Consider the following 23,417-nt stretch of genomic DNA (forward strand, 5'->3'; position numbering starts at 1 on the left):
TAAATCGTACATTCATTGGAGAATGTTAATAATAAATTCATCAGCAATAATCAATATTACCTTCACGTTTCGTGGAACTTCCTCAAAAAGGGTGTATCGGCAATGCTCTGTATTCAAAAGAAAGATTGATATTCAGAAAAACAGAGGAGTGTCTTAAATAGCCAAAAATAAAAATTATACTAGAGAATCTTGTCGGTGCTTTTTAGAAGATCATTGATCCTCCTCCTTTTCCCAGTTTTTGCAAAGATTTGCTTTAGAATTTTTTTTTTCAATGACGTTTATAAAGAGACGAAAATAGAATGATACATAAAGTGTAATTTGAAAGTGAGTTGTCTTAAAGTAATTAAATTCTTGCTTTTACGATATTGGACATCTTCAAACACTTCAATATTATTATTCAGTATGTCTTGTTATTGTAAAAATCACACTGTATTACATGTAAATACTTTTTTTTTTAATTTTTATATACAAATGTATAACACATTTAATTATGTAAATCGTAATGAGTGCGGAACAGATGCATGATACTTTCTTGTGAGAAAATCAAACACCGAATACATTTTCTGTCCGTTAAACATTATAAAGTGCCATATTTTGTCAATAAAATGTAAATAAATTAAAATGGGCGTGCTTTACCTTGAGGTAATTTGATACAGGAATAGAGTTTTAGAATAAGGAATTAGTTATCAAAGAGTTCAAATCTCTTATGATAGTGCTGTTCAATTCCATTAGCAAGCTGTCAAAATGTTTGAACATCCGTAGTGTCATTCATTTTCTACTTTAGGTTAAGATGGATCAAGTCACTACCTTGTCACTTTGCTCAGTATGCCAGAACACTCTTCAATCACCAAGGCGTTTGGTTTGCGGCCACGGCTTCTGCTTCACGTGCATCAGATCATATCTTGAAGAGTTTAATGGAAAGTCGACTTATCCTTGTCCGAAATGTAAGCATTGCATAAATGCTGACCCGGAAGTAGATGATACATACATCAAGTCCCTTCCGGAAGATGATGTAACACAGGAATTTATATTAGCCAAAGAAAAAAACATCGAATGTAAGTTTCACCTCCGTGCTGATATAGACAGTTACTGCAAGACATGTGTCGTGCCTTTGTGTGTTCTCTGTCGACAAGAAGGGCATACCAACTGCGAAATTATCAGGCCTGGCGAACAGCTAAAAGAAGTATTCGAAGAAATTAAAGATGTCTTAATGAAGAAATTGCGACAAATGGTGTCAGAGTTTACGGACACTCATGGTACTTTATTGCCAAAAGGAAGACAACTCCTAATGGAAAAAGAACAGACGGCGTTAGGTATCTCGGATTATTTCTCAGATCTTCGACAGAAAGTAACACAATATCTCCTCCAACAGGAACAGAAAGTCCAAGAGGATTTAGATCATTTGGTGTCGCTAGAAAAGGATCTTCTTGCAGAAGATTTGAAATTATGTACGACAATGTTAGAAGATGTGGAGGAGAAGTCAAAGATATATAAGAAAATTTGCGATGCCTCCGATAAAATTTGTGAAACATCTATGTTTCGAATTTGTTCCGGAATGAACCGACATCTCATTCAAATGAATTCCATGAAAAACAAATTCTTACTGGATCCACCAGAAACACGTTTTATCATCAATACTGAGCTGGAAGACGCCATGACGTCATCAGATCTTATAAAGATAGAAGTTCTCAACACAAGACAGTACGACCATCGGAAGGATACTACTATAGTCCACAACGAAGAAAGACCAATTGAAGAAGTAACTGAAGAAAATTCAAGCGATGTTAACGACCAAGATAGGACAGATAACTCTAATAGTTCATCAAGTTCTGTTACATCTGAGACCGAGAGCGAATCTGACCAGGAAAACGATGAAATCACTGAGACTTGTCATAATACTGAACAAAACAACGTTTTTATAGAAATAAGCAACACCGAAGAACCACCGCCACCATACCCAGGGATTTTCTCAGAACAGAGTTCAAGGCAAACTCCTCAACAACAAGAGGAACCTAGAATATACCCAACTGGTGATCAGACGAAGCCTGCTTTATCTGACGTCATTTCTGGGAGCTCACCGAGGCAATTCCATCATCTCCGTCCTATACCCTCAGCTCCGCTTCCAAATTTGATGGATAGAACTGAGGGTAGTTCATGGTCTACAGAATCTGAGGACCAAGCTAGACCTCCTCGCTCACCGCAACCAGTTCGGTATGCAATCTCTGGCAGACCTCGGGTCTCTAGCGAACGATCTCCTCAACCTCAGAGACGTCATCAACACCACCATCCTAATCACCACCAATCAGTGGACAGAACGCGATCACGTGACAGACCAGGTACACGTCTTTGTCTACAAATGTGTTGGAAAGCTTCTTCTACAGCAATTGGAGATATGAAGCCACCAAGGATATTTGGACTCGCCTGGATTGACCACGAGTATCTACTTCTGGCAGATAGATGGAATCACCGACTTAAGGTCGTTCACAGCAGTGGAAATGTTGTTCATGTTTTCTCTCTTGGGAATTTCCAACCCTGGGATATCGCCAATATGCCTGAAAAGTACAGCGCCATTACAGTTCCAGATGCTAAGATGATTTATATTATGTTTTTCATAAAACCAGACCTTATGATTAAGAGAAAGATAGCAACAAAGAAAGGTTACTCTGTTCTAACCTACAATCCAGACGATAGGACTTTTATTGGAGCCACATTGTCTCAGTTTTTTTCACCGCCCGGGATCGACATTCTGGACAGTGACGGCCGTATATTAACATCTTGTTATCCAGAAAATACCGGAAGGACTTTCCTCTCGTACCCTCGTGGCATTTCAATGGTTGACGACAGGATCATGGTCACTGATTTTCAGAAAAAGAGTGTGATATTCGTGAAAATGTCGGGACGTGGGCACATTTTCCAGAAATATCAAGGGACAGAGACCTTTCCACTTAGAGAGCCGAACGGGTTGGCTCTTAATCCTCGTGATCGATATGTTATTGTAATCGATTCCCGCTCTAACCGCCTACATGTAGTTTCTCCATCCGGGCGATTTTTGGGAATGGTAGAAACGGAGCTAGACAATGATGAACCTTGCAAAGCAGCAATATTTGTTCACCGTGACTCCAAACCAATGTTAGCTATAGCTTATTCTAATGGAAACGTGGCAACTTACGTAGTCAATAATAGATCATAGCTAAACTGTTACACAACCTCGATTTTCTACAAGTCTTTGACAATCATAGTGAAAACAACAAAAAATCTAAATAATTAATAAATATGTTGACGGTGCGACCGTTGAGGAGAGTGCAGTTGTGTATTATTTACTTTTAACTAAGATCAACCTCTTCATTTAGAAAGTCTAGACTGTGACGTCACATGACGTCGAATGTTAGCTGCCATAAACGAAGTTTAAAAAGATGCATAATGTTTACAAAGAACCTTTAATCTACTTTCTGTATGCGATATCCATTAAATCAAGATAAATTTATTTTTTGTGAATTTTTACTTGTTGTTAACACGAGAACGAAGTTAGCAACAATTAAGATGTATTCGCGTTGCATTGTGGGCCTCGAGGTAATGTGTAAAGTCCGAATTTTCTCCTCGCCCAGGCGTTGTCGTTAGAGCTGACAATCATTCCCTTTCTACTAAATCAAGTAAAGGAGTACAATTCCACCTTAATCGCAATTGTTATAGGTGTGAGTAGATAATTTGACGATATATTTTTTCTTGAAGAAATATAGATTTGCTCCATAAAATCATTTATGAAGAGGCTGCATATTTGCGATACCGTTAACCTTCATTGTTTACTGTATGATTAACCCTGTTACTTGTTTATAGTTTCTGATTTATTTCTGTTAGTGCCGAGAAAGTTCTTGTTGTTAAATATGTGTTCACACAGAAATCCAGTCCCAGACAAGTATTGCTTTTCCCCACCTGTGCCATATTTCGATCTATCAGTGGGTTTGCCTTACATCAGATGCCTAATACTGAAGAGGAGCTCACTTTTGATCAATGCACATACGTGCAGTAAAAAAAAAAAAACCATGGTACCCTGTGCAATATTTCATTACACATTCTATTTTTAGCATTGCTAAATGAACTGTTGTTTATATTTGATAGGATTTTGATGTTTTGGAGACAACTCCTTGAAACAAGGTTTTACAAAAACGTAGCATTGTTGTAAGAGATTGGCTTATTGCATTGATGTTTGTTAAAGGGTATTTCGAAATTAAAAAAATATATAGCTATATTTTATTTTTTTTTTATATTATTTCACTGAAATCTTTTATTATTATATTATTAAATGTGATAATTATATATATATATATATATATATATATATATATATATATATATATATATATATATATATATATATATATATATATATATATATAAGATTCCTCATTTTAGAACAGCTTTTTTCCTTTCTGTTTTTTTTTTTTTTTTATTAAAAAAGCAAAGATTTATAATTGTAAAAAAAAAAAAATGAAAAAAAAATTGAATTATGACCTTATTTTCGAATTAGAATAATTCTTATTTCGAATTCGAATAATTTTGACTTTGTCATAACGTGCAAATACTAGTATACAAGAAACAGATTTTAAAAAATCAAATACTGTTAACTACTTCAAAAACTAAATGGCTTGATTTTTTGTGTGCATTTGGAGCGAAGAGATGCACTATAAAAGTCATTCAAATATAAAGTAAAAAAAAAAAAAAAAAAAAAAAAATTAAATATGATAAAAGGTGGATGAAGTGTACCTTGATTGATCAACATTTTCTGCTAATGATCGTAGAAAGAACTTCAGTGTAGGATCGTTAAAAAGGGTTGAAAGTCGGGCAGGATTTTATACAATTTTGAGACCCAAACTTTGTTTTTGTTTGAGTTCAAAATGAGGATGGTGAATACATCATATTTCGTTTTCATGAAAATGACAGTAAAATCAGAGAACGTGTGTTGCCAACCATATTATTGCAGAAACATCCCCAACTGGCTTTTCTTGAACAATTTCTGGGTTATCTTTCTTCGCACTATTGTCACGTTGTGACGGTACATATTGTCGTTTTGTACATATTGTCGTCGGCGACAATATGTACCTACCCTCACTGCACATATTGTCGTCCATCTGTACATATTGTCGCCGACTGAAAAGTTACATATGTACATATTGTCGCTGGCGACATTATGTGCCTCACCCTCACTGTACATATTGTCGCCCCATAGATATTGTTGTTTAAAGATGTCTTTTGCTGTTTTTTGGTAGTTTTGTGAATGTAATTGGTGTGAGAATCACACTGACGTGTCTCGTATGCTATTTCTTGATTGTGATTGTGACGGTACATTTTGTCGTCCTGTTCATATTGTCGCCGGCGACAATGTGTACCTTCCCTCACTGCGCATATTGTCGTCCATCAGTGTTATTGTATATGTTAAGTTAATTATTTAATTATGAAACTTTACCTGTGGACTAAGTATATACGAGTTAAACAAACAGAATTTACCAAAGCAAAAAAAAAAATTAATAAATTTTAAAAAAATCAAACCACCAAGCGAGGGGGGGGGGGTGCTACATCTGTCTTTGGTGTTTGAGAAGATTTTTAAAGATTTTCTGTATATATTCCTATGTAAAACTTTGATCACCCATTGTGGCCCCACATTGACCCTGTGGTCATGACGTGAACAAAATTGATTTTGTTTTTGTTTGTTTGTTTGTTGTAAAAATGTGTTGAAATTGACCCAGTAGTTCTTGAAAAGAAGCTGAAATTATGAATAGTTTACAGACAGACGAACGGTCAGACAAAATGTGATCAGTAAAGCTCACTTGAACTTACAGTTCAGGTGAACTAAAAATGTTATTTTTTGCGTTATTCTTATATTATTATTAACAATAAATTATATTTATAATATTATATCGGCACATGATCGTATATATAAGAATAATTTCCAAATAATCATTACTACTGAACAAAAAAAATACCTGTATTCAATCTCCAAGTATAATTATATTACAAGAAAAAAAGAAAAGCTGATTTATCAGATATCTCAAGAATTACGGTATCTTGATATGTCATAGTGATGTACATCAATCCTGGACACAATTTTCTGACCAAAAAGTTTTCTCCCTACAGTATTGCGAGTAATGCTGTGCGTGCGTGTGTTTGTCAATTTCTCTTTCTTTTCTCAAGTAAATATATATCGACGACAATATATACCGACCTTGACTGTACATACTGTCGCCGACGACAATATGTGCTGGTGCTTGACTGTACATTTTGTCGTCCATTATGCAGGAGGAAAATAAGGCTCTTCTCGGTACATATTGTCGCCGGCGACATGTACCGATGGACAACAATATGTGCAGTGAGGGTAGGTACATATTGTCGCCAACGACAATATGTACAAAACGACAACATGTCCTGGGAATATAAACACAAAACAAGATAACACAAGTGAAACTGATACAAAGCGTCAAATCGGCCGCAAGAATGTTTATTAGCATTTTAAAGTATTTCAATATGAAAGAGTCCAAAGAAAACTAATTTCGAAGTAGAAAAAGTATACGAATGATGCATTTTTTCTTGCAAAACAGTATAACTAATTTAAATTTCTGTGTATTTTTTAAATACTTAATTTTCAGCGAATTACCTATTATTTTAAAATTATTTAAAGTTATGGATACGGAAATCGGAGATAAAGGATAGGTTTATATCATCGCAAAATAATTTATTACAAGATGAAGAAGACAAGTATAAAATAATTTTAAATCAATAATTACGACTGTCTCAACAGGCCGTGAAAACTCTTCACGTGCTCATACACTGGATCTTTGACTCGTGATAATGCCGAAGTTTTCGTTGTGATAGACGTGTATCACAATAAATGCAAATTGTCGAGAAAAAAAAATACCACTGTGTCGTTAGCAACTGTATTGTATTAAAAAATTCCTCTAGCTATCATTTTGGTACTGTAATTAATACATTACGTTTCGTTTTTAAATCTCACATACTCCCATGTTGTGGAGTAGTTCATGTAACAACTTTTTTTATATATATAAAATCATAGATTAATTAATATCTGATGAGAAATGAAGAACTAAGTGAAACGTAATTAGATTTAGACAGTATTAAGCAAATTTTAAAATTTCGTCCATAATTCTTATGTATGTTATCAATAAAGAATTTTTCAATAACGTCTCATTTCCCCATGTAGACATTCTAACACAACCACAAATAGATCGACCGCTCCTGCGGCCGATAATAAATGCTACAAATTTTAAAACATGACAGAATGTACATGCAGATGTAGTAAGTTCTGTTCTACATTTGTAGGGATTTAAATGGATATTATAGATTACAATGAATGTTTCCAACTTAAAAAAAGAAACAAACTAACTAACTAGGAATTGCTAGAGCAAGTTACATGCAGTCCCGTAGAACACCGGGGGGGGGGGGGTACTTTTTCTGAGATAGTATGTTGCTATAGTAAATTTTCCTTTCTTTAGATGCTGGTTGCCCCCTCCCCCTTCCCACTTTTTGTTGCTGAAGGGTCGAATTTCCAGGAGAACAGGTAATTAGATTTATTTTTTGCTTGTCAGTTTATTTTGGAAATTTGTCCCCCTAACTTTTTGGTCAGTTTATTTTTTTTTTCTTGTCAGATTTCTTGGGAAGCCATCCCCCCCCCTTTTTTTTTAAACCGTTGCTACGGGCCTGACCTGTGAAAATTATTATAGCGTGCGCAGCGAATTTCAATATGATAATTTAATTATTTAATATAGACTTTCAAAAAATATTTACAAAGGTTTGTTGCTACTGTATAAACAGCAGAGATACACAACTATCAACTAATCCGTGGGAGAGCTTGCAGCCGACTGCTGAAATCTCGTCTCGGCAAAGTCTCGTAGAGTGCGTCACCTGACGAGTTCCCAGAGCTACTGTCCTGTTAAGTAAGGACAAAATACCGTTACTTTGTAAAGTCTCGACCGTGTTTTATGATCAATAATTGTACAGTTAAACAAATACATGTACCAAACAGATCGATTAGCTTCAAAAACGTTTGTTGTGAAAACATTGACAAAAACTTCGCACTGTTTTTTCTAATTGTTTCCATTACCTATTTCAACAAAAATGAATGGTTATTATACCATATCTATGTAAACATATTGATCACATCAAAGACTTAGATTAATCAGATTTTCAAATTTGTTCGATCTTACATCTATATTGAAAAAAAAATATCGTTATTAATTAAAGGTTTTAATATATGGAATGTAAACTGAAAATGTGGTAAAAAAAAAAAAAAAAAGACCGATGCTACATGTACATGTGTAATATTAAAAGTTTAAATCTGAAGTTTAAACTTATCTGTATTAAACTTTTAATGTAACACATCTCTCTCTCTCTCTCTCTCTCTCTCTCTCTCTCTCTCTCTCCTACTCACGCCCCCTTCTCGTTCTTTGGAGTACCTCTGTGTTTACCTATGTCGCGTGGTTATGAAGTGTTCTCTAAGCCTTTTGTAGTAATCCGGGTTGAGAAGTGGTCTTTTCAACATTTACAGAACAAATGTATTGATTACTGGCATCCGATAAGGGTCATAATGAGTAATTAGTCAAACCTCTTGTAGGTTTGGTTGCAGGTGCCCTTTTCAATATTTCGGGATGATGAGAGATCTTTTTTGCAATTCCTTTTTGAAATTTGCTTTATTTGAATTCTAATTTCGTTTGAAATTCGGATTATGTCACAATACTTAAAAGTTAAATGATTCCATTTTAAATAATATTATGACAGCTGTTTTGTAAAGCAAGAATAAAGAATTATTTCAGTTCCGTAATAGTTCGTTAAGCGTTTGCAGATCACAAAAAATATATGCGCTTGATATACTTGCAGTTCTAGCTTTGTTTTATTTTCAACAATATTTAGCCCTGCATGCATTTTCTTTTTTTCTCACAGAAAATCACCGTATGTGTATATCTATGTTAAATTGGAAATCATCTACAATGGAAAATTTATGTTACGTATAATTGGGGGGGGGGGGGGGGGTTGCATTTACAAAATTTATGTTCAGTGTTTCGATGCCAATTTATTACAAACAAAGAACAAAGGCGTGCTACAAAGCTGCAAACTTTGATTCAAGTCCAAATTATACGTCCATTATGGACGTAATTTTAATTGATATTAGCAATGAATTTTTTTGTTTCCAGCGAAAAGAACTATATACAAATAAAATCATTTACTACATGTATAATTATGCATACATCCAAGTGTGTTGAATTTGCATTTCATGAACGATGCAAAGTTTATTTTATGCATATTTTTTTTGATGGGTTGGGTGGGTGGGTTAGGGATTGTTTTTAAATCTCCATTCATATCGTGATACACTAAGAAATGTGCAGTGCATTTCTCTGTCCTGGTTTCATTAGATCCTTGAAATATGAATAGTTTATAAGTTCAGTGCAGAATGTTTGCTAACTCAGTATCTTCATTGTCGGCCATTACTGAATTGGCAACTTCAAAAATAAAAGAGAGAAAAAATACACACTGTTTTCGCTTTTGCTTTCATTGATTTCATAATTATCGCAAAAATCAATCTCTATTTCTTTTATATAAAAATATAAAATATTTAACAAGGTAAAAAATACATAATAAAATAAATACTTGTTTTGCATGAAGTCTAACAAATAAATAAAAGTCAACAATTTTAACATGTACACATGTAGTTGTGTTGCATAATCTGGTACATTCGTTGTTTCTGTCAAACTTCTTCCTGGCGACCTCGTCTGTCTATTTCGCACGTGCAGCACGTACATCTAGGCATGTCTTTAAGGTGTGGTCGAGCGCAAATAGCCCGTTCAGAAACAACATGTCAAGTCCGTTGCCAGCTGCTGCCTTTTCCTAGCTTAAATGATAGTGGACGTAAAAGAAAACACCATCACAGGTATTGGTGGAAGTCATTTGAGTAGGAGCTGATATTAATCAGGTCGGATTCGGTAGGTATCTCCGGAACCCAGACTTTGGCAGTGAACCGATTCACTCCGGTTTGGTTTTTGGGTTTGTTGATTTCCCAGGACAATGAGTGACCAAGAAGTGGTTCATTGTTGTCTAAAATCCCATCCGTGATATCTAAAAAAAAAAAAATAATAATAATGCATATTAATGAAGGTTGTCACTTGTCTTTCTTTTATCAAGTTTGATTCCCGAGCTCTTTCTTCTTAAGATTGAACTATTTTTGTGAATCATGATTTTGAATCGAAAGAAATTGTCGCGTATACTTTAAATACACTTATTCAATTAATTATCTAAATTTCTTTGCTTTATACTTCACAAGGTCTACAAAATCTTAAGTTATTAATTCAGAATTTTTATAGAATGTAAAGGCGACGTTAAAGTTGTCCAAATCAAATTTTGAAAATTAAAAAATTATTTCTTTACATTTTGTTGTTGTTTTGTTTTGCTTTTCGAAATCTATTATACATTTTTTGTCGTCTATTTAAATAGTATTTATTTGTTTAGTAATTTTATTTTATCTTTAATTTTATTTTATTTATTTATTTATTTATTTATTCTAAATTCATTTTTCAGCCTTTTTAAGAGATGCTCATATGGATTTGATATTTTTTTTTTTAAAAGAGGCAAATTAAATCTTTTTTTTTTTTTTTTTTTGACTAGTAAATAAATTTATATTAAAGATTTTTCCCCTAGATGAATGTAAAAAGAGAGAGAGAGAGACTTGAACACTAGGAACAGGTTTTACAAAAATTTATCCAAAAGAAAAAAAAATGACCCAAAATATAAACAAACAAACAAAACGGCTGTCTTTTACGATACTAAATCTCCTAATATATATCGAATAAAAAGAAATCTACCAATATCGTTTAAGGTTTGTTTTATTAGGGAAAAAATATAAAATAAGTGCATTTACCGATCTCTGTTTTCATATAACTACAGGTTGTTCAGATTAAATATATTTATTTTTCTATCATATTTTATCAGATCACACCGTAAATTTTTCTCGAAGGTTTAGGAATTTGGCGCATCATTATTCCAAAAAGGCAAGCAACGCTTTAGTCTCACTAACTTACCAGAGAAGTGACATCGGACAATGATTTTATCCTGGGCTCTGCTATTTTTCTTCATTGCCGCCTCTGTTGGAAAGTCAGTTGTGGTCTGCACCAGATCCGACAAATGTCCAATGTAGCGGATAGCCAGTCGAAGAGTGTCGACCTTCGACAATCTTCTGTCGGCGTTAATGGTCGAGGGGATGGAATTCCGAAGATTGTCAAAAGCATCATTAATAGACTTCATTCTTCGCCGCTCGCGCATGTTAGCAGCCTTCCTCTGCTGTTGTTTCTTCACAGGTTTGCCCGAGTGTTTGTCTGTGAAGAAGAATATGTTTTCCTCGTCTGATTCATTTGACGCTTGACTGTCCAGGCCATCACTGTACTCCAATGGTTCGTAAAAATCTAGAAAGTCCTCATCCAGCAGAAAGCTGTCCATAGTGGCCATAGGTCCAGACATGGAGTCCAATTACAAAAAAATAGCACAGTGTTTTTACTGTCTCTTAATAGGTTAGATTTAGGAGAATATTTGATTGAGCATTCCAAATCAATGTTTAACACATATGGCGAAACAGGCACTGTCAAAGTCACAAAAATCGGAATCTATAACAGTAAACGATTAATGGTAAATGTTAGATATAGTCAGTTCTGATAAGAAATTTGAGGATTTAGGTTAAACAAGTTCGTTCTAGCGACAGATATTTCACTTGGCATAGAACACGCGACACTCTTCTGTTTATATCGGCCTATGCCAGTGTGGCACCCCGATCTCGATCGCTATCGACCAATCAGAACTCTCGCGTGCGACCGAGACACGGGTTTCGACTTAATACGACGGTAAATAAATAATTATTTTGGCACTAAGATATTTAAAAGAGATAAACACCGCTGCTCCCTCCGATAGCGGGGAAAATCGCCGAAATTTAAAAAAAAAATCAGCCGAGAAATCAATGGGACAATCGGTGACAGGTAGATGCTTTGTAGTGCCACAAAGCAAAATTTTATCTGAATTTAAAACTTTCAACAAAAAAAAGAGGATTATATCAATCTTTTTATTGTTTACATCCATCTTGTTACGAAGTTCATTTTTTTGTAACAAAAGTATAAATTTGGCTATGTTCTCATTTTTCTTTCAGTTCTTTTATGATTTTATCCACAATGATTTCTTTTCTCTCACTAAAATTACAGGGTTTGATGCAAACTATTATTGTTCAGATAATACTTGAAGATTCTCTTTTCACCAATATAAATGCTGGCTTACATTTCTATAGGGTAGGAGGAGAACCTTCTTTTACTTTCATATAGCAACCTTCTGGGACGTTACAGTAACATTATTATTAAACTAAAAGGAGAATAACGTTTTCTTTTTTCCTTTTTTTAATTTATATTTTGTAAATTTGAATGAGCAAGGCTTAAATATTAAATTTGAAAAGTCTTTTAATTCTTCAAAAAAGTTTACAATAAGAATTGAAAGTGTCAGAATATTACATTGTATAAAGGAAAAATTGGTTTCTTGCCTTTGTTGTCTTGGAGTCAATAAAATAAAGATGTTTTAATTTTGTATAAGAGACGTCCTTCGAGTTTTTTTTTTAATATGGAAATAAATTTAAAGAAGAAAGAGAGTAAGATAAGGAATCGTGTGTGTTTTTCTCTCTGTTTAGTTTTAAAAAATATGATCTAAATTAAATATCCGAAAATAAAATCCCCCAAAAATAATATTTACATCGACATGTACATTTGTTTGTACATTTTTAGATTTAAATGTGTATAGGTGAATTTTTGATTCGTTTTACCGGAATTAGTTGTCATTCATCTGATTTTGCTAAATACAACTTGGTTATAACTTTTTCACCGTTATAAATAATCTTAGTGTCACAAGAGTTTGTAGATAGTTCACACCTCCAACATTGTACAGTGTTATCTTACTAAGTCTCTCTGACACACCTTAACTGATAAGGAATTAAATAATCCAGTCTTTTTCGCCGTTTTCGAGTTTCTTTAAGAAATAATTTCTTACTCGTCACTGTGTTGTCTTTTTTCTTGATTTCTTTCTTTCGACTCGAAAACAGAAGAGTACATTTTTTCAGTGCTCTTGGAGCAGTAAACGAATATATGAACATAAAAATTTAAATGCGAATGATAAATCGGGACGAATTTGCGTCGCTATATTTATGTGGATATAATCATAAACAAATCTTCTTTTTTATCACAGCATGTAGCTAAAGATACTGTAAATACTGAGTAAATCCAATTAAAGGAACACAAAATTGACCTTATAACCTTCACGTTATAAATAAATACTATGGAAGCCAACATATTTAGTTTTCCGACGGAAATTCGTTACCGACTTTTCATGTTGATGTTAAATTGCATCAGTAAATTCTTATTCATCGCTCAGAAATTGAATTAAAATTTGAGAAAAAAAAAGGATTTTTTGGGAGAAAGCTTCAAAGTATAACCGCCAAAGGTAGATACAATTAAGTGCGACGATATAATATCACAGGTATGCGGTGTTTCTCTTCAATATCCTGTGAATTTCCGGTCGGGACCTTTTCCAAAGGACCAAAACAAGGGACATAATCGACAAACGATGTTACACATCTTTGGTACCGCCATAATAAACCAAACTTGGTCATTATTTTCTTATGTCAATATTACGCGCTGTATTATTTGATTAACACACAAAAACGATTATTACAAGCCGCAAGTTTCGATTTGAACGATTTAATTGTTCTCGCCAATTCCAAAATTAAATTTTTTCAGCACAAACAAGAGAAATGTCTTCTTCTCAAAAAGCACCCTGCTAGCTTTGTCGGGCGATTGTGAAGTCATTATTTGAATTTGTTTAAAAAGGTTTTGTGATATTAATACAAACAGAATGAGTCTTGCTATGGCTTTTTAATTGAATATTAAACGCAGAAGAAAAGAAAATTTTCTTTTTAGTTGTCAAAAGAATAAAGGTTGCTTTTGTCTGCATGGTAACGCTTCGATTTCCGCAATATAGAGCAAACTGAAAAAAAGCGAGGGCTTAGGTCAAAAAGCTTGGAATGACCTATGTGTTCTAAATTGTTGTTTGTAGCAATTTTTTCTGGTTGATCTCTTTTCCTGATTTATGAAAGTTATTGAAAAAATAGATAATTTTTTTTTATCTTAAAGGTTTTTAAAATTTGATTTCATATATCATATTATGTATACCGGCCAGAAAAAAATATAACAAAAATTCATTGAAAATGCACTAAAACACTTTAACATTTTTTAATCATAAGGCATATGTTTAAATTATTATGCTGCTCTTAGTAGTAAAATTAACCCTCCATTGCACTGTTATTTCGTATGCCCAGAAACTATTTCAGATCAGTATACAGTGCATGAGATCATCTGAAGACTTCATTTATAAGAAATAACAAAGATTTACAATTTTGTAATACAAAAAAATTGTATTTCCTGTGTTGTAACTAATAAGAGGTATCTATTTACAGCAAATTACAACTACTTAAGTAACCTCTAAGGTTCTCAAAAATTCGCAAATCCCTCTTGAGTTTGAGAACTTCTACATGTCACTTCCATTTAAATTTGAACCATTATAATGTTGCAAGTTAGTTTTGAGCAGACGAAGATGTCACGCGCACGGCTCGTTGCCTCTCTCCATTATCACGCGCGGTCTGAGGGCTATTTGTTTACTTGTAAATTTCAAACGTCAACTTAACTGGTCCATGTGTACATAGAATGTGATAACAGTGCCTCTTATAGTAAATCATGGCTGCGAAGGGAGAGCTGGTCTTACATGGTGTATGGACTTACCACAGCGTTCCATGCAAGTGATAATTTTTAACCGATCAGCACCACGTTGATGACACTCCATGGCAATATTTTCTACAAATAGAATTTGGGTTCGCCATACTTCAAGTACAAAGATAAAGGGTCTTTAAATATTTTCTATTAAAATAAAAGTCATGAAATGGTTAAGCAAGTCTATAAAAAAGTGACTTATAAACATTTATTTTCAGCTAACGGTGATACATATTACAGTAAAATGGCGATCTTTCTACAGCGAGAAGGAAAAAAAGTTGGATTGCATACTATATACTTTTGTATCTGAAAGACTTATGGTCGTTAAATTTGGTCTATATGAAAAATGCTAAAAGAATACGAACTTATTTATATATTTTTGAAGTTTTTACTCCCTAAAAATGTTCGATGCGTAATGTAATACAGTCTGTTTTTGCTCTGAAAAATGGGATTAAAATTCTATCAAAAAACTTTTTTCAGTCAAACAATTTTGTGTGGGTGTGCGTGTGTGTGAAAATAAAAATGAGCTTAAAATATAATTTGATTTGTAGAAAAATCACATGCATAAACTTCATGCATTTACTTCTATATATAAATTAGTATACATGTATAATACAAATATTCTTCTGATAAGAAGAATCGTGTATAATAACATTGACATAGACAATTGTGTAAGATAAACTAACACTTGAATATTGTTGACTTACAAGAAGAAAATCAAATACAATAAAATTTAACATTTGATGGAAATCAAAACGTCTTGTGATTTCTAATCTTCTAATGATCGTGATTTTACAAATTGAGTCAATATGTGATACATGATCAATCTTTACAGGTTTACAATTTCTTTACATCAAAGGGTCCGTGTCACGTAATTCTTGATAAGGAATTGTGAACTTAAACATTTAAACAGAAACACCAGTTCTGTGTCTCCGTCTATCATTTGTTTCCAAATGTTATTATAAAATTTATTTATGTTTTTTTCCCGAAAAAATAGTATCTCTTCTTTGGATAAAATCTGTAATAGAATGGATATGTTGAATAATTCAATAATATACATGTACACCTGTAATTTTTATTTTCCTCTAGAAATTAAAATAATCTGTAATTCAAACAGGAGAAATTAAAAGATCGGAGCCTTGTAAGACTTTGAAAAAGAAATTCCACTTCACTAAAGAACAGATTTTAAGTATTTATGAGCTATTAAGGTACATTTATTTCAGTGAATATTTCTCCGTTGGAGGCGTGTCACAGAAAATTCCCTTAGGGTATTGGACACATTAGATTGGAAATTACACACATCCCACATCATAAAGACATACTGTGGTCAGTTGGAAAACAGACGTTACAAATAATCAACCCCAAACAGACCATCACTTCTCGTAGAATTTCATCAATTAGCAACCCTATTTCTTTAAAGGGGTCAATAGGGTCGGGCTCGGTGTTCCTTTAACCGCGCGCAGGGTCGCGATGGTTCAAGTACAATCACCTGGCCTATGGCTTAGGAGGGTTATGAAGAACTTTGTCAACACGCTGGACAATGCACGGGTGATAGAGATAGGGCCATTAAACAGATTCAGGTATCAGAGGCCATTGTGAAGTTCTATCGTCCATATTTGCTTCTTCTTGGCAGGTGAGGGGATTTTTTTGATTACTGTTGTCCACCCGGCAGAAATATTTACAGAAACACCCAGAATAATAAACGTTATCCCTTTTCTCAATACTCAGCCACAGATAAAGCTAAAGCGTTTTTCATGCAAAATCTTAAAAGATCTATATTAAAACACCATACCAGGTACGGGTTACGTAATTAATATTTAGTTTTACTGCCCCGCGGTGAATATAAAGGTACATGTTTTCCCTTACATTTCAAGTATTGCTTTAAATTACTAGAGCAGTCTTTCGATGTGTGGTGGATATTTTAAAGAAATGTATCCATTTAAGTACACTAATTTTATGTTCTGTTATGTTAATTTTTTTTAATTCAAACTTAAGTTTAACAGATTCAAATTAATTTGCTTTAGCCTTTGCCTTACATTATTAAAATAGCAAAATATGCTCTTTATCATATCTGTGTCTCATTGAAAACAATCTGTTATATATAATTTTGAAGAATCATTTTTAACAAGTGATTTTTTTTCCAGTATTCTAGAGATTAACCATCATTTGATTTTTTCCCGTTTGAGAATTTTTATCTTCGTTAAGGTTGATAATCTGATCAATTTCGGTCATCTTTATCATCCAACGTGTCACATGTCAAATATCAATGCTGTTAATTCTTTTTGTATACTTGGTCAGTTCTTTTGAATAAAAGATATCACGTCATAGTTACATGATAGGTCAATTGTAAATTGAGTCTTACAGTATGCACAGTAGTTACTGTCGATCGAAAAAATTTAAGAATGATAGCATTCTATTATTCTTATAATATTTCATCGTATGTGTGATGTTTGTCAAATACGATTGATTGAATTTTATGATTTTTGTATCTCTTTACACGTAATGACATCAAAAGCATATACATATGTATCCATTGAAATTTACATGTAAAATGTCTTGTAACTATGATATGTACAATTATTATGTCATTAATGAATACGATTAATAAAATTAATGATAAATATTTGTACATGAACTGAAATGATAAAGGGGGAGTTGCGATAAGGCCGTTTTTCGGCCCCTCGCGAAATATCATGAAATTTTGATATTTGGGAGAAAAACTCCTTATCTTTCTAAAAATATGAAAATAATTTATGTTGCGCATTTTCCGGCCACGTGATATTTGAAAATTTATGTGTACCCCCTTTCGTATATTTCTGGAGTAGACATTTTCATAGGGGTAATATGGATTTTTTAAACCGTGAACATCGTAAATGAAATAAGATAACTATGAATAAAGACATAAATTAACCAATTTCAACAATATTTAAACAGAAAATGGTATTTTTTTTATGCGAATGTTCTTTTAAGGTAGGTAAATACTATCAGAATTTTCTGTCAAACAATTTATTTTTTCATTTAAATATCTTAAACAACTCTTGAGCCAACAAAAAAACCCATATTACACATACCTTTGCACGCTTATTTTCATACTATGTGCTATAGAGCACATATACCCCCAACTTCAACAGCCAAATTCTAACACAAGGATGTATAATTTCATATTTTATTCAAATATGCACCAAAGCACACTGTATTGTGCTATAATTCATTAAATCTAATAGATAATTAACTACAAAGAGAATTTTTCGAGATATTCAATTGAAAACATACACATTTAACATTTATACTGCTCAAATCCATCAGAAAAAAAATCACAAAATATCATTATTTTCAAAAGTCCCAAAATTTATATTGTTAACATGCCATTTTTTCTTTAAAAATATCTAAAATTATATCTAAGGTTAACAAAAAAACATATTTTATCACAGTAGACCAGAGATATTTTATTAAATCATATCTCGAATACCCCTACCCCCACTTTGGTAATAGCATGTTTTACAGTTATATTTTACACACTGTGAAAAATATCAAAATGTAACAAACAAATACAGTCTTAGAATGAAATACAAATGGAATATTAAAAAATACTGAAATTTTGGTCCTTCTAGACACTTAGAACATAAGGGGTAGGGTGGGGGGGGGGGGGGGCAACCCCTTCCTTTTTTCACAATTTTTTTTACATACAAGTACACATTCTTAACAATTTATAATCTAATACATATAAAGAGAATAAATGTAGTGTAACAAACATACATGTAGATTCTAGCAAGTATAGCTCATAAACAAATAATTTTGTTGAATGAAAATACTTATGATGTGAACTAACAAGAGTTCAAATACTCCACAACTTTGCCAATGATCTTCTGAGACTTCGTAATTCTTGGTGTCTTTGAACCAGACACAACCTCACTAAAGACAGTCTGAATCCCACAATGGGGGTCACGCTTATGTATGAGTTTTAGCTTGTTTAAGCTTAGATTGTTAGCTGTAAGCCTTTTAGAGATCAGTGTAGAAATTACTTTGCTTTGTATCAATGGAACTAGTGAGGACTTGACATTATAATAATTCATATTAAATATATCTAAAGATTCACATTTGAATGCTAAATTTGACTCGTACAATTCTCGTAAACTACAAACATCAGCTAGAGCATTGTGTGCATCGTAACTTTTCCCTAAACACAATCTGGCCAATGTTTCTTGTTTAAAATTTCCCATTGTTTTCTTGTCAAACACTTTCTGTGCAAGTTTGTATGTATCCAAAAAACCTAAAACATTTTCATCAAATCGTTTAAGTAGACCATGTCGCTGCAAGTGATATTGAAGAATTGGAAGATCAAAGTTTTGAATATTATGGCCCACAATGACTGGTTTTGAAGCACAATCTGTTGTAAAGTCTACAAACTGGGTCAAACCACTGACTTGATCTGTTGAAGGCACAGGCTCTCCATAAAGAGTGAGCTGTCCCATGTCATATCTGAGACCCGTTGCAGCCGATGCTTCTTTACAGATTGGTACACTGGGGTTGAGATAAACATTGATTGACCTATCTTCACAAACTGCAGCAATCTGTATGATGTCAGATGTTCTACCTGAAAGCAAAATTATTAATTATATTTTATACCAAACTCGAAAATAAAAGAATATTTATATTTGTTAGTAGGGAAAAGGTAAACTAAAAAAAAATCTTACTAAGTCCAGTAGTTTCTAAATCAAAATACATCAAGCAGCTGCTCTCTGGAGAAATCCTAAGAGGCTCTGGATCAATGTCATCAAGATCAACATCCTCCTCAAGACCAATATCTGACTTATATGATTGACCTGTTACAAACAAAATTCAAGTAAATAATACTGAAATTCCACTAGCAATGGCTTCTCTAAAGGTGTGAAAAATACACAATAAATCAAAGTAAAACATTACATTCAATTCTGTTTTAACTGAAGCACTACCTTCTAGTACATTCCTCGATGCTTCTTTAGACAACCTGGCAGCTTTTAATTCCAATCGACGTTTCTTTGTGGTGGGTAAACTCTGCATCAGACGCTTCCGTTTGAGCTTGTTGGCAAGTCTAATGGTATGTTTCATTGTGAAATTGCCTGGTGACAATGCCATTTTCTTGTTCAACTGTAAAATATAATTCATGTTTCAGTAAATTTTTAATTTTGTGAGTGTTCCATATTCAAATCAAATGGTTAATAAGAACAGGGATTATAGTTTTGAATGTGAATTTCTTAGTAAATCCATATCTTTATGTACTTTATGTACATGTTTATTTAGATAAACATGATTGTAAACATCTTTTTTAAAAGCTACATGTATTTATAGTTTATAATATTTATTGTGGAAAACCATTAAAATCAAAATAAACTTCTAGGACACTAAACACATGTGAACATAACTTTCTTAGGTTTGCCATAAAAAAGAAAGAAAACAAAACATAACAAACAATAAATGTAGAGAAAAACAAATTTAAAAATGATCAACTTGAAACTTTTAACACATTTTTCTACCTCTGATATGTAACCATAACCCATATTCTTTTGACATACAGTGGCTGAGAGTCTAGCATGTAGACTTTCTGAACCTCCATAAAACCTAACAACACATTTTTTTGCAATTTGAATCTCATATTTCAGACTCAATTTAAAAGATTATACCTAGAATTTTTGTTTTAAACAAAGAGAAATAAACCAAAGTACTTACAATCTTTTGGGGGCTTTAGTGGAGACCATATGGTTGAAATTCTCATTGACTTGGGTGGACCCCATCATGGCTAGCTCTTCTGCCTTACAGCAATACTTTTTGAATAGACCTTCTAAAGCTTCTCGAAGTAAGGTGCAGGAGAGAGGCTTTCCATACGGCAAATTTCGTGGTTTATAGTTAGTCTTTTTACTCTGGCACCAAGTTCCACAGTATTCGTGTTCACCTTCAAAAAAAAAAGTAGTTAAAATATTTTCACTCTTCATTCCTAATTTTGTAATGACTTTTTTATTGATACACTTACCATATAAATGTGGAACAATTTTGCCAAGTTCAATTTCAAGCTCTTTAGTCTTGCCCCTGTTTTGCTGTACACAATATGTAAAACATCTAAAACAAAGAAGGAAAAGATACTTATTTTATAATTAGCTATCGCACTTACAATTAACAAGGTTTTTGTTGGACCACAGTTGATCAAGGGATATTTTACTGAAATATTACACTTCAAAAACACAAACCTTTCAATGTGACCTCTAAGTTTTTGATTTTTCAAAACTTTGTGAGTATTGGCAAGCTCAATCAAAGCTCCTGTGAAACCTTTTTTTGTGTGGTTTTTGTCAGCTCTTTTGTTAATGGTTGGGTCCACAGTGGCTTTTACATGGGCAATAGTTGTTGAGTCATTGTCCATGACTAAAGTTCCTATCTGTAAAATACATTGGAAATATGTACTTTAATTAAAACAGCAAAGTTTTAATATATAATGTAGTCAACTTTACAGACATATTTGGCATTGCTCTAATAAGAATCAAACATTCAATGAAAAGTTACCTTGCACCCTTCATCTTGGATTGCACTCAGCATTTCACAGGCCATGGCTGGCTCCATTGCCTTTGCCGATCCATGCCAATTCCTTCGGCAGTTGTGTTTTCTGGGTGGAACTCCTTTACCTGATGCAGCTGAGCAGATTCTGCATTTTTTACTCTTCGAAGAGAAACTTACTATCTTTTTAGTTTTTTCTCCTACTAGAGATGCATGACCTGTAACAAGATAAATACTGCTAGTACATAACTACATGTATGTGTATTAAAATATGTTACTCTATAAGAAATCTCAATCCTTCTTGAGGAGGGAGAATCAAAACATGTAACATTATCACCAGGGCATACCAGTAAGACTATTGTATCCTCTACCAGTACCTCTCTTCTGCCAGGCACCATCAAAAGACACAGTGATGTCTCCATCACTCCTACAAAGTAATTAACACAAATGTGCAAATATTAACAAATGACATGTAAATACAAAGCAAAATTTAAATATCAATATTTGGTATATAAAATTACAGTTTCATTTCTTCTTGAAGAACTTTATTACAACTCTGCCCTGCCATTTCCTCTAGGTGTTCCCCAACCTCTCTTTCTCTGCTTTTTAGACTCCTGTTTGTGATCCCTGGGATATTCAGTGCAGCCAGTAATGCATTTACATGAGTTATTCCATAACCACCATTTAGCATACCTAAGATATCACAGAAATAAAATGAAAACAAAATAGTTCTTTCAGATGTAAACTTTTGTATAACTGGAAATAATTTATTCTTATCTGCTTATTTACAAAATAAAATTTTTGATTTATACCTGCAGCAAGTTTTGTGTTGACATCCCAAGCATATTGCTTCATATCTGCTTTAACCCTATGCTTACTGCCCGTGGGTATGTCATTAACATGGGCACAGGTGGAATGTGTGCATTTTATCTGAAGAACCTGCATTTGGTCAAAAATTAATGTAAAGGGTATATACAACATCTTTAAAAACAAATCTTTGAAATACAAAGTCATTGACAATATTATAAAAAATAATGAATACCTGCCCTAGTCCAAATTTCCTTTCACCTATAGTGTTAACAAGCTGAAGTGCATTCCCACACATGGCGCAACCTCTTTTCAGATTATCTACAAGAGTGCCAAGTTCAACAATTCGTCTTCCAACACGCCATGAACTTTCTGCACTTTGACACTCAACACTTCGTAGAACAGGGGAAGAATCATTCTCCAAGCATAGGCCATCATTTTCAACATCTAATATTTACACAATAAATGATTGAATCTTTTGCTACATATTCCAACAGTCCATCTGTCCATAGCAGAACGCTTACACAATAATTATTAATACAGACACTTACCCTGTTTACCTTTTAACGCACGGGCTTCTCTTGCTCTCCTTAGACCCTCAAGTCTCCGGAGGAACGAAGCTTTCACGAACGTTCCTTTTTTAGACCGGGGCATTCTTGTATTTTTATATAATCACACGAAATTTATGATAAATGGCCAGACTGAATGTTTTGCGCCAAAGCCGAGTCATAACCGGAAGTCTAGAGTCGGTGTATAAAATTTAAAACCGGAAGCGAAAAACTATGGCCTTTCCTTAAGTTGCGATATTTTTTCTGGTGTGATAAATGTTACCTTTCTTTAAAAGAGGATGAATTTAACTTATAAAACGTAAACATTAACAGAAAGTTTTAAAATCATAATTAAACGACAGTTTATATAAAAATTTTATCATAAATATATAACATTTTCCCATACGAAAAATTCAAATGAAAAGATATGTAGACATGAGATAGGTAAACGTCAAAATGTTCATGTATAAGTATATGCAATATATTTTCATCAATGAGGTTACACAATTACATGTTTTATAAAAATGTACCTTAATATCATCAAATTGAACTTAAAAATGTTTTGAAATAAAAAGAAAAATTGGTACTTTTAAAAATTAAATGCAGCTTTATATACATACATAAATAAAAAAAATTATTTCAAAGCATCATACTGCTACGGAAGCCGGTAGATGCAAAGTAAGAAAAATATTTTATTTGG

At 33.1% G+C, this 23,417-nt stretch overlaps 4 protein-coding genes across 4 annotated transcripts; 1 reads left to right on the plus strand and 3 right to left on the minus strand.

Annotated features, from left to right (window-relative positions):
• Positions 1 to 790: 790 nt before the first annotated feature.
• Positions 791 to 3,190, plus strand: LOC133188678 (RING finger protein nhl-1-like). Its single transcript, XM_061324180.1, has one exon. It carries the CDS (start codon positions 791 to 793, stop codon positions 3,188 to 3,190), a length of 2,400 nt encoding a protein of 799 aa, XP_061180164.1.
• Positions 3,191 to 9,894: 6,704 nt separating this feature from the next.
• On the minus strand, positions 9,895 to 11,511 carry LOC133188945 (pancreas transcription factor 1 subunit alpha-like). The gene is made up of 2 exons (XM_061324418.1): positions 11,076 to 11,511; positions 9,895 to 10,116 (listed from the first exon to the last, which is right to left on the minus strand). The coding sequence occupies exons 1-2, from the start codon at positions 11,509 to 11,511 to the stop codon at positions 9,926 to 9,928; spliced, it is 627 nt and encodes a 208-aa protein (XP_061180402.1). The 3' UTR covers positions 9,895 to 9,925.
• Positions 11,512 to 17,842: 6,331 nt separating this feature from the next.
• LOC133188679 (uncharacterized) lies at positions 17,843 to 19,955 on the minus strand. Its single transcript, XM_061324181.1, has 3 exons — positions 19,793 to 19,955; positions 19,535 to 19,669; positions 17,843 to 19,434 (listed from the first exon to the last, which is right to left on the minus strand). The coding sequence occupies exons 1-3, from the start codon at positions 19,953 to 19,955 to the stop codon at positions 18,665 to 18,667; spliced, it is 1,068 nt and encodes a 355-aa protein (XP_061180165.1). The 3' UTR covers positions 17,843 to 18,664.
• On the minus strand, positions 19,820 to 22,875 carry LOC133188498 (uncharacterized). Its single transcript, XM_061323951.1, has 10 exons — positions 22,721 to 22,875; positions 22,405 to 22,616; positions 22,175 to 22,301; positions 21,884 to 22,055; positions 21,710 to 21,789; positions 21,372 to 21,580; positions 21,062 to 21,246; positions 20,848 to 20,933; positions 20,547 to 20,769; positions 19,820 to 19,967 (listed from the first exon to the last, which is right to left on the minus strand). The coding sequence occupies exons 1-10, from the start codon at positions 22,821 to 22,823 to the stop codon at positions 19,964 to 19,966; spliced, it is 1,401 nt and encodes a 466-aa protein (XP_061179935.1). The 5' UTR covers positions 22,824 to 22,875; the 3' UTR covers positions 19,820 to 19,963.
• Positions 22,876 to 23,417: the final 542 nt, after the last annotated feature.

Source organism: Saccostrea echinata, unplaced genomic scaffold (assembly GCF_033153115.1).
Source record: "Saccostrea echinata isolate AGI-Se365-2 ecotype Australia unplaced genomic scaffold, CSIRO_AGI_Sech_v1 ptg000016l, whole genome shotgun sequence".
NCBI lineage: Eukaryota > Metazoa > Mollusca > Bivalvia > Ostreida > Ostreidae > Saccostrea > Saccostrea echinata.

Excerpts from the sequence above, each read along its gene's own strand:
- LOC133188679 (XM_061324181.1), bottom strand. The coding sequence starts at position 19,955 with ATGGCATTGTCACCAGGCAATTTCACAATGAAACATACCATTAGACTT. Across the intron at positions 19,670-19,792 it reads ATCGAGGAATGTACTAGAAG|TAACAGGTCAATCATATAAG; the intron begins GTAGTGCTTCAG and ends GAATTTTGTTTG. Across the intron at positions 19,435-19,534 it reads TTTAGAAACTACTGGACTTA|GTAGAACATCTGACATCATA; the intron begins GTAAGATTTTTT and ends TTTTGCTTTCAG.
- LOC133188498 (XM_061323951.1), bottom strand. The coding sequence starts at position 22,823 with ATGCCCCGGTCTAAAAAAGGAACGTTCGTGAAAGCTTCGTTCCTCCGG. Across the intron at positions 22,302-22,404 it reads GGAAATTTGGACTAGGGCAG|GTTCTTCAGATAAAATGCAC; the intron begins GTATTCATTATT and ends GACCAAATGCAG. Across the intron at positions 21,581-21,709 it reads AGGATACAATAGTCTTACTG|GTCATGCATCTCTAGTAGGA; the intron begins GTATGCCCTGGT and ends ATCTTGTTACAG.
- LOC133188945 (XM_061324418.1), bottom strand. The coding sequence starts at position 11,511 with ATGTCTGGACCTATGGCCACTATGGACAGCTTTCTGCTGGATGAGGAC. Across the intron at positions 10,117-11,075 it reads TGTCCGATGTCACTTCTCTG|ATATCACGGATGGGATTTTA; the intron begins GTAAGTTAGTGA and ends TTTTTTTTTTAG.
- LOC133188678 (XM_061324180.1), top strand. The coding sequence starts at position 791 with ATGGATCAAGTCACTACCTTGTCACTTTGCTCAGTATGCCAGAACACT.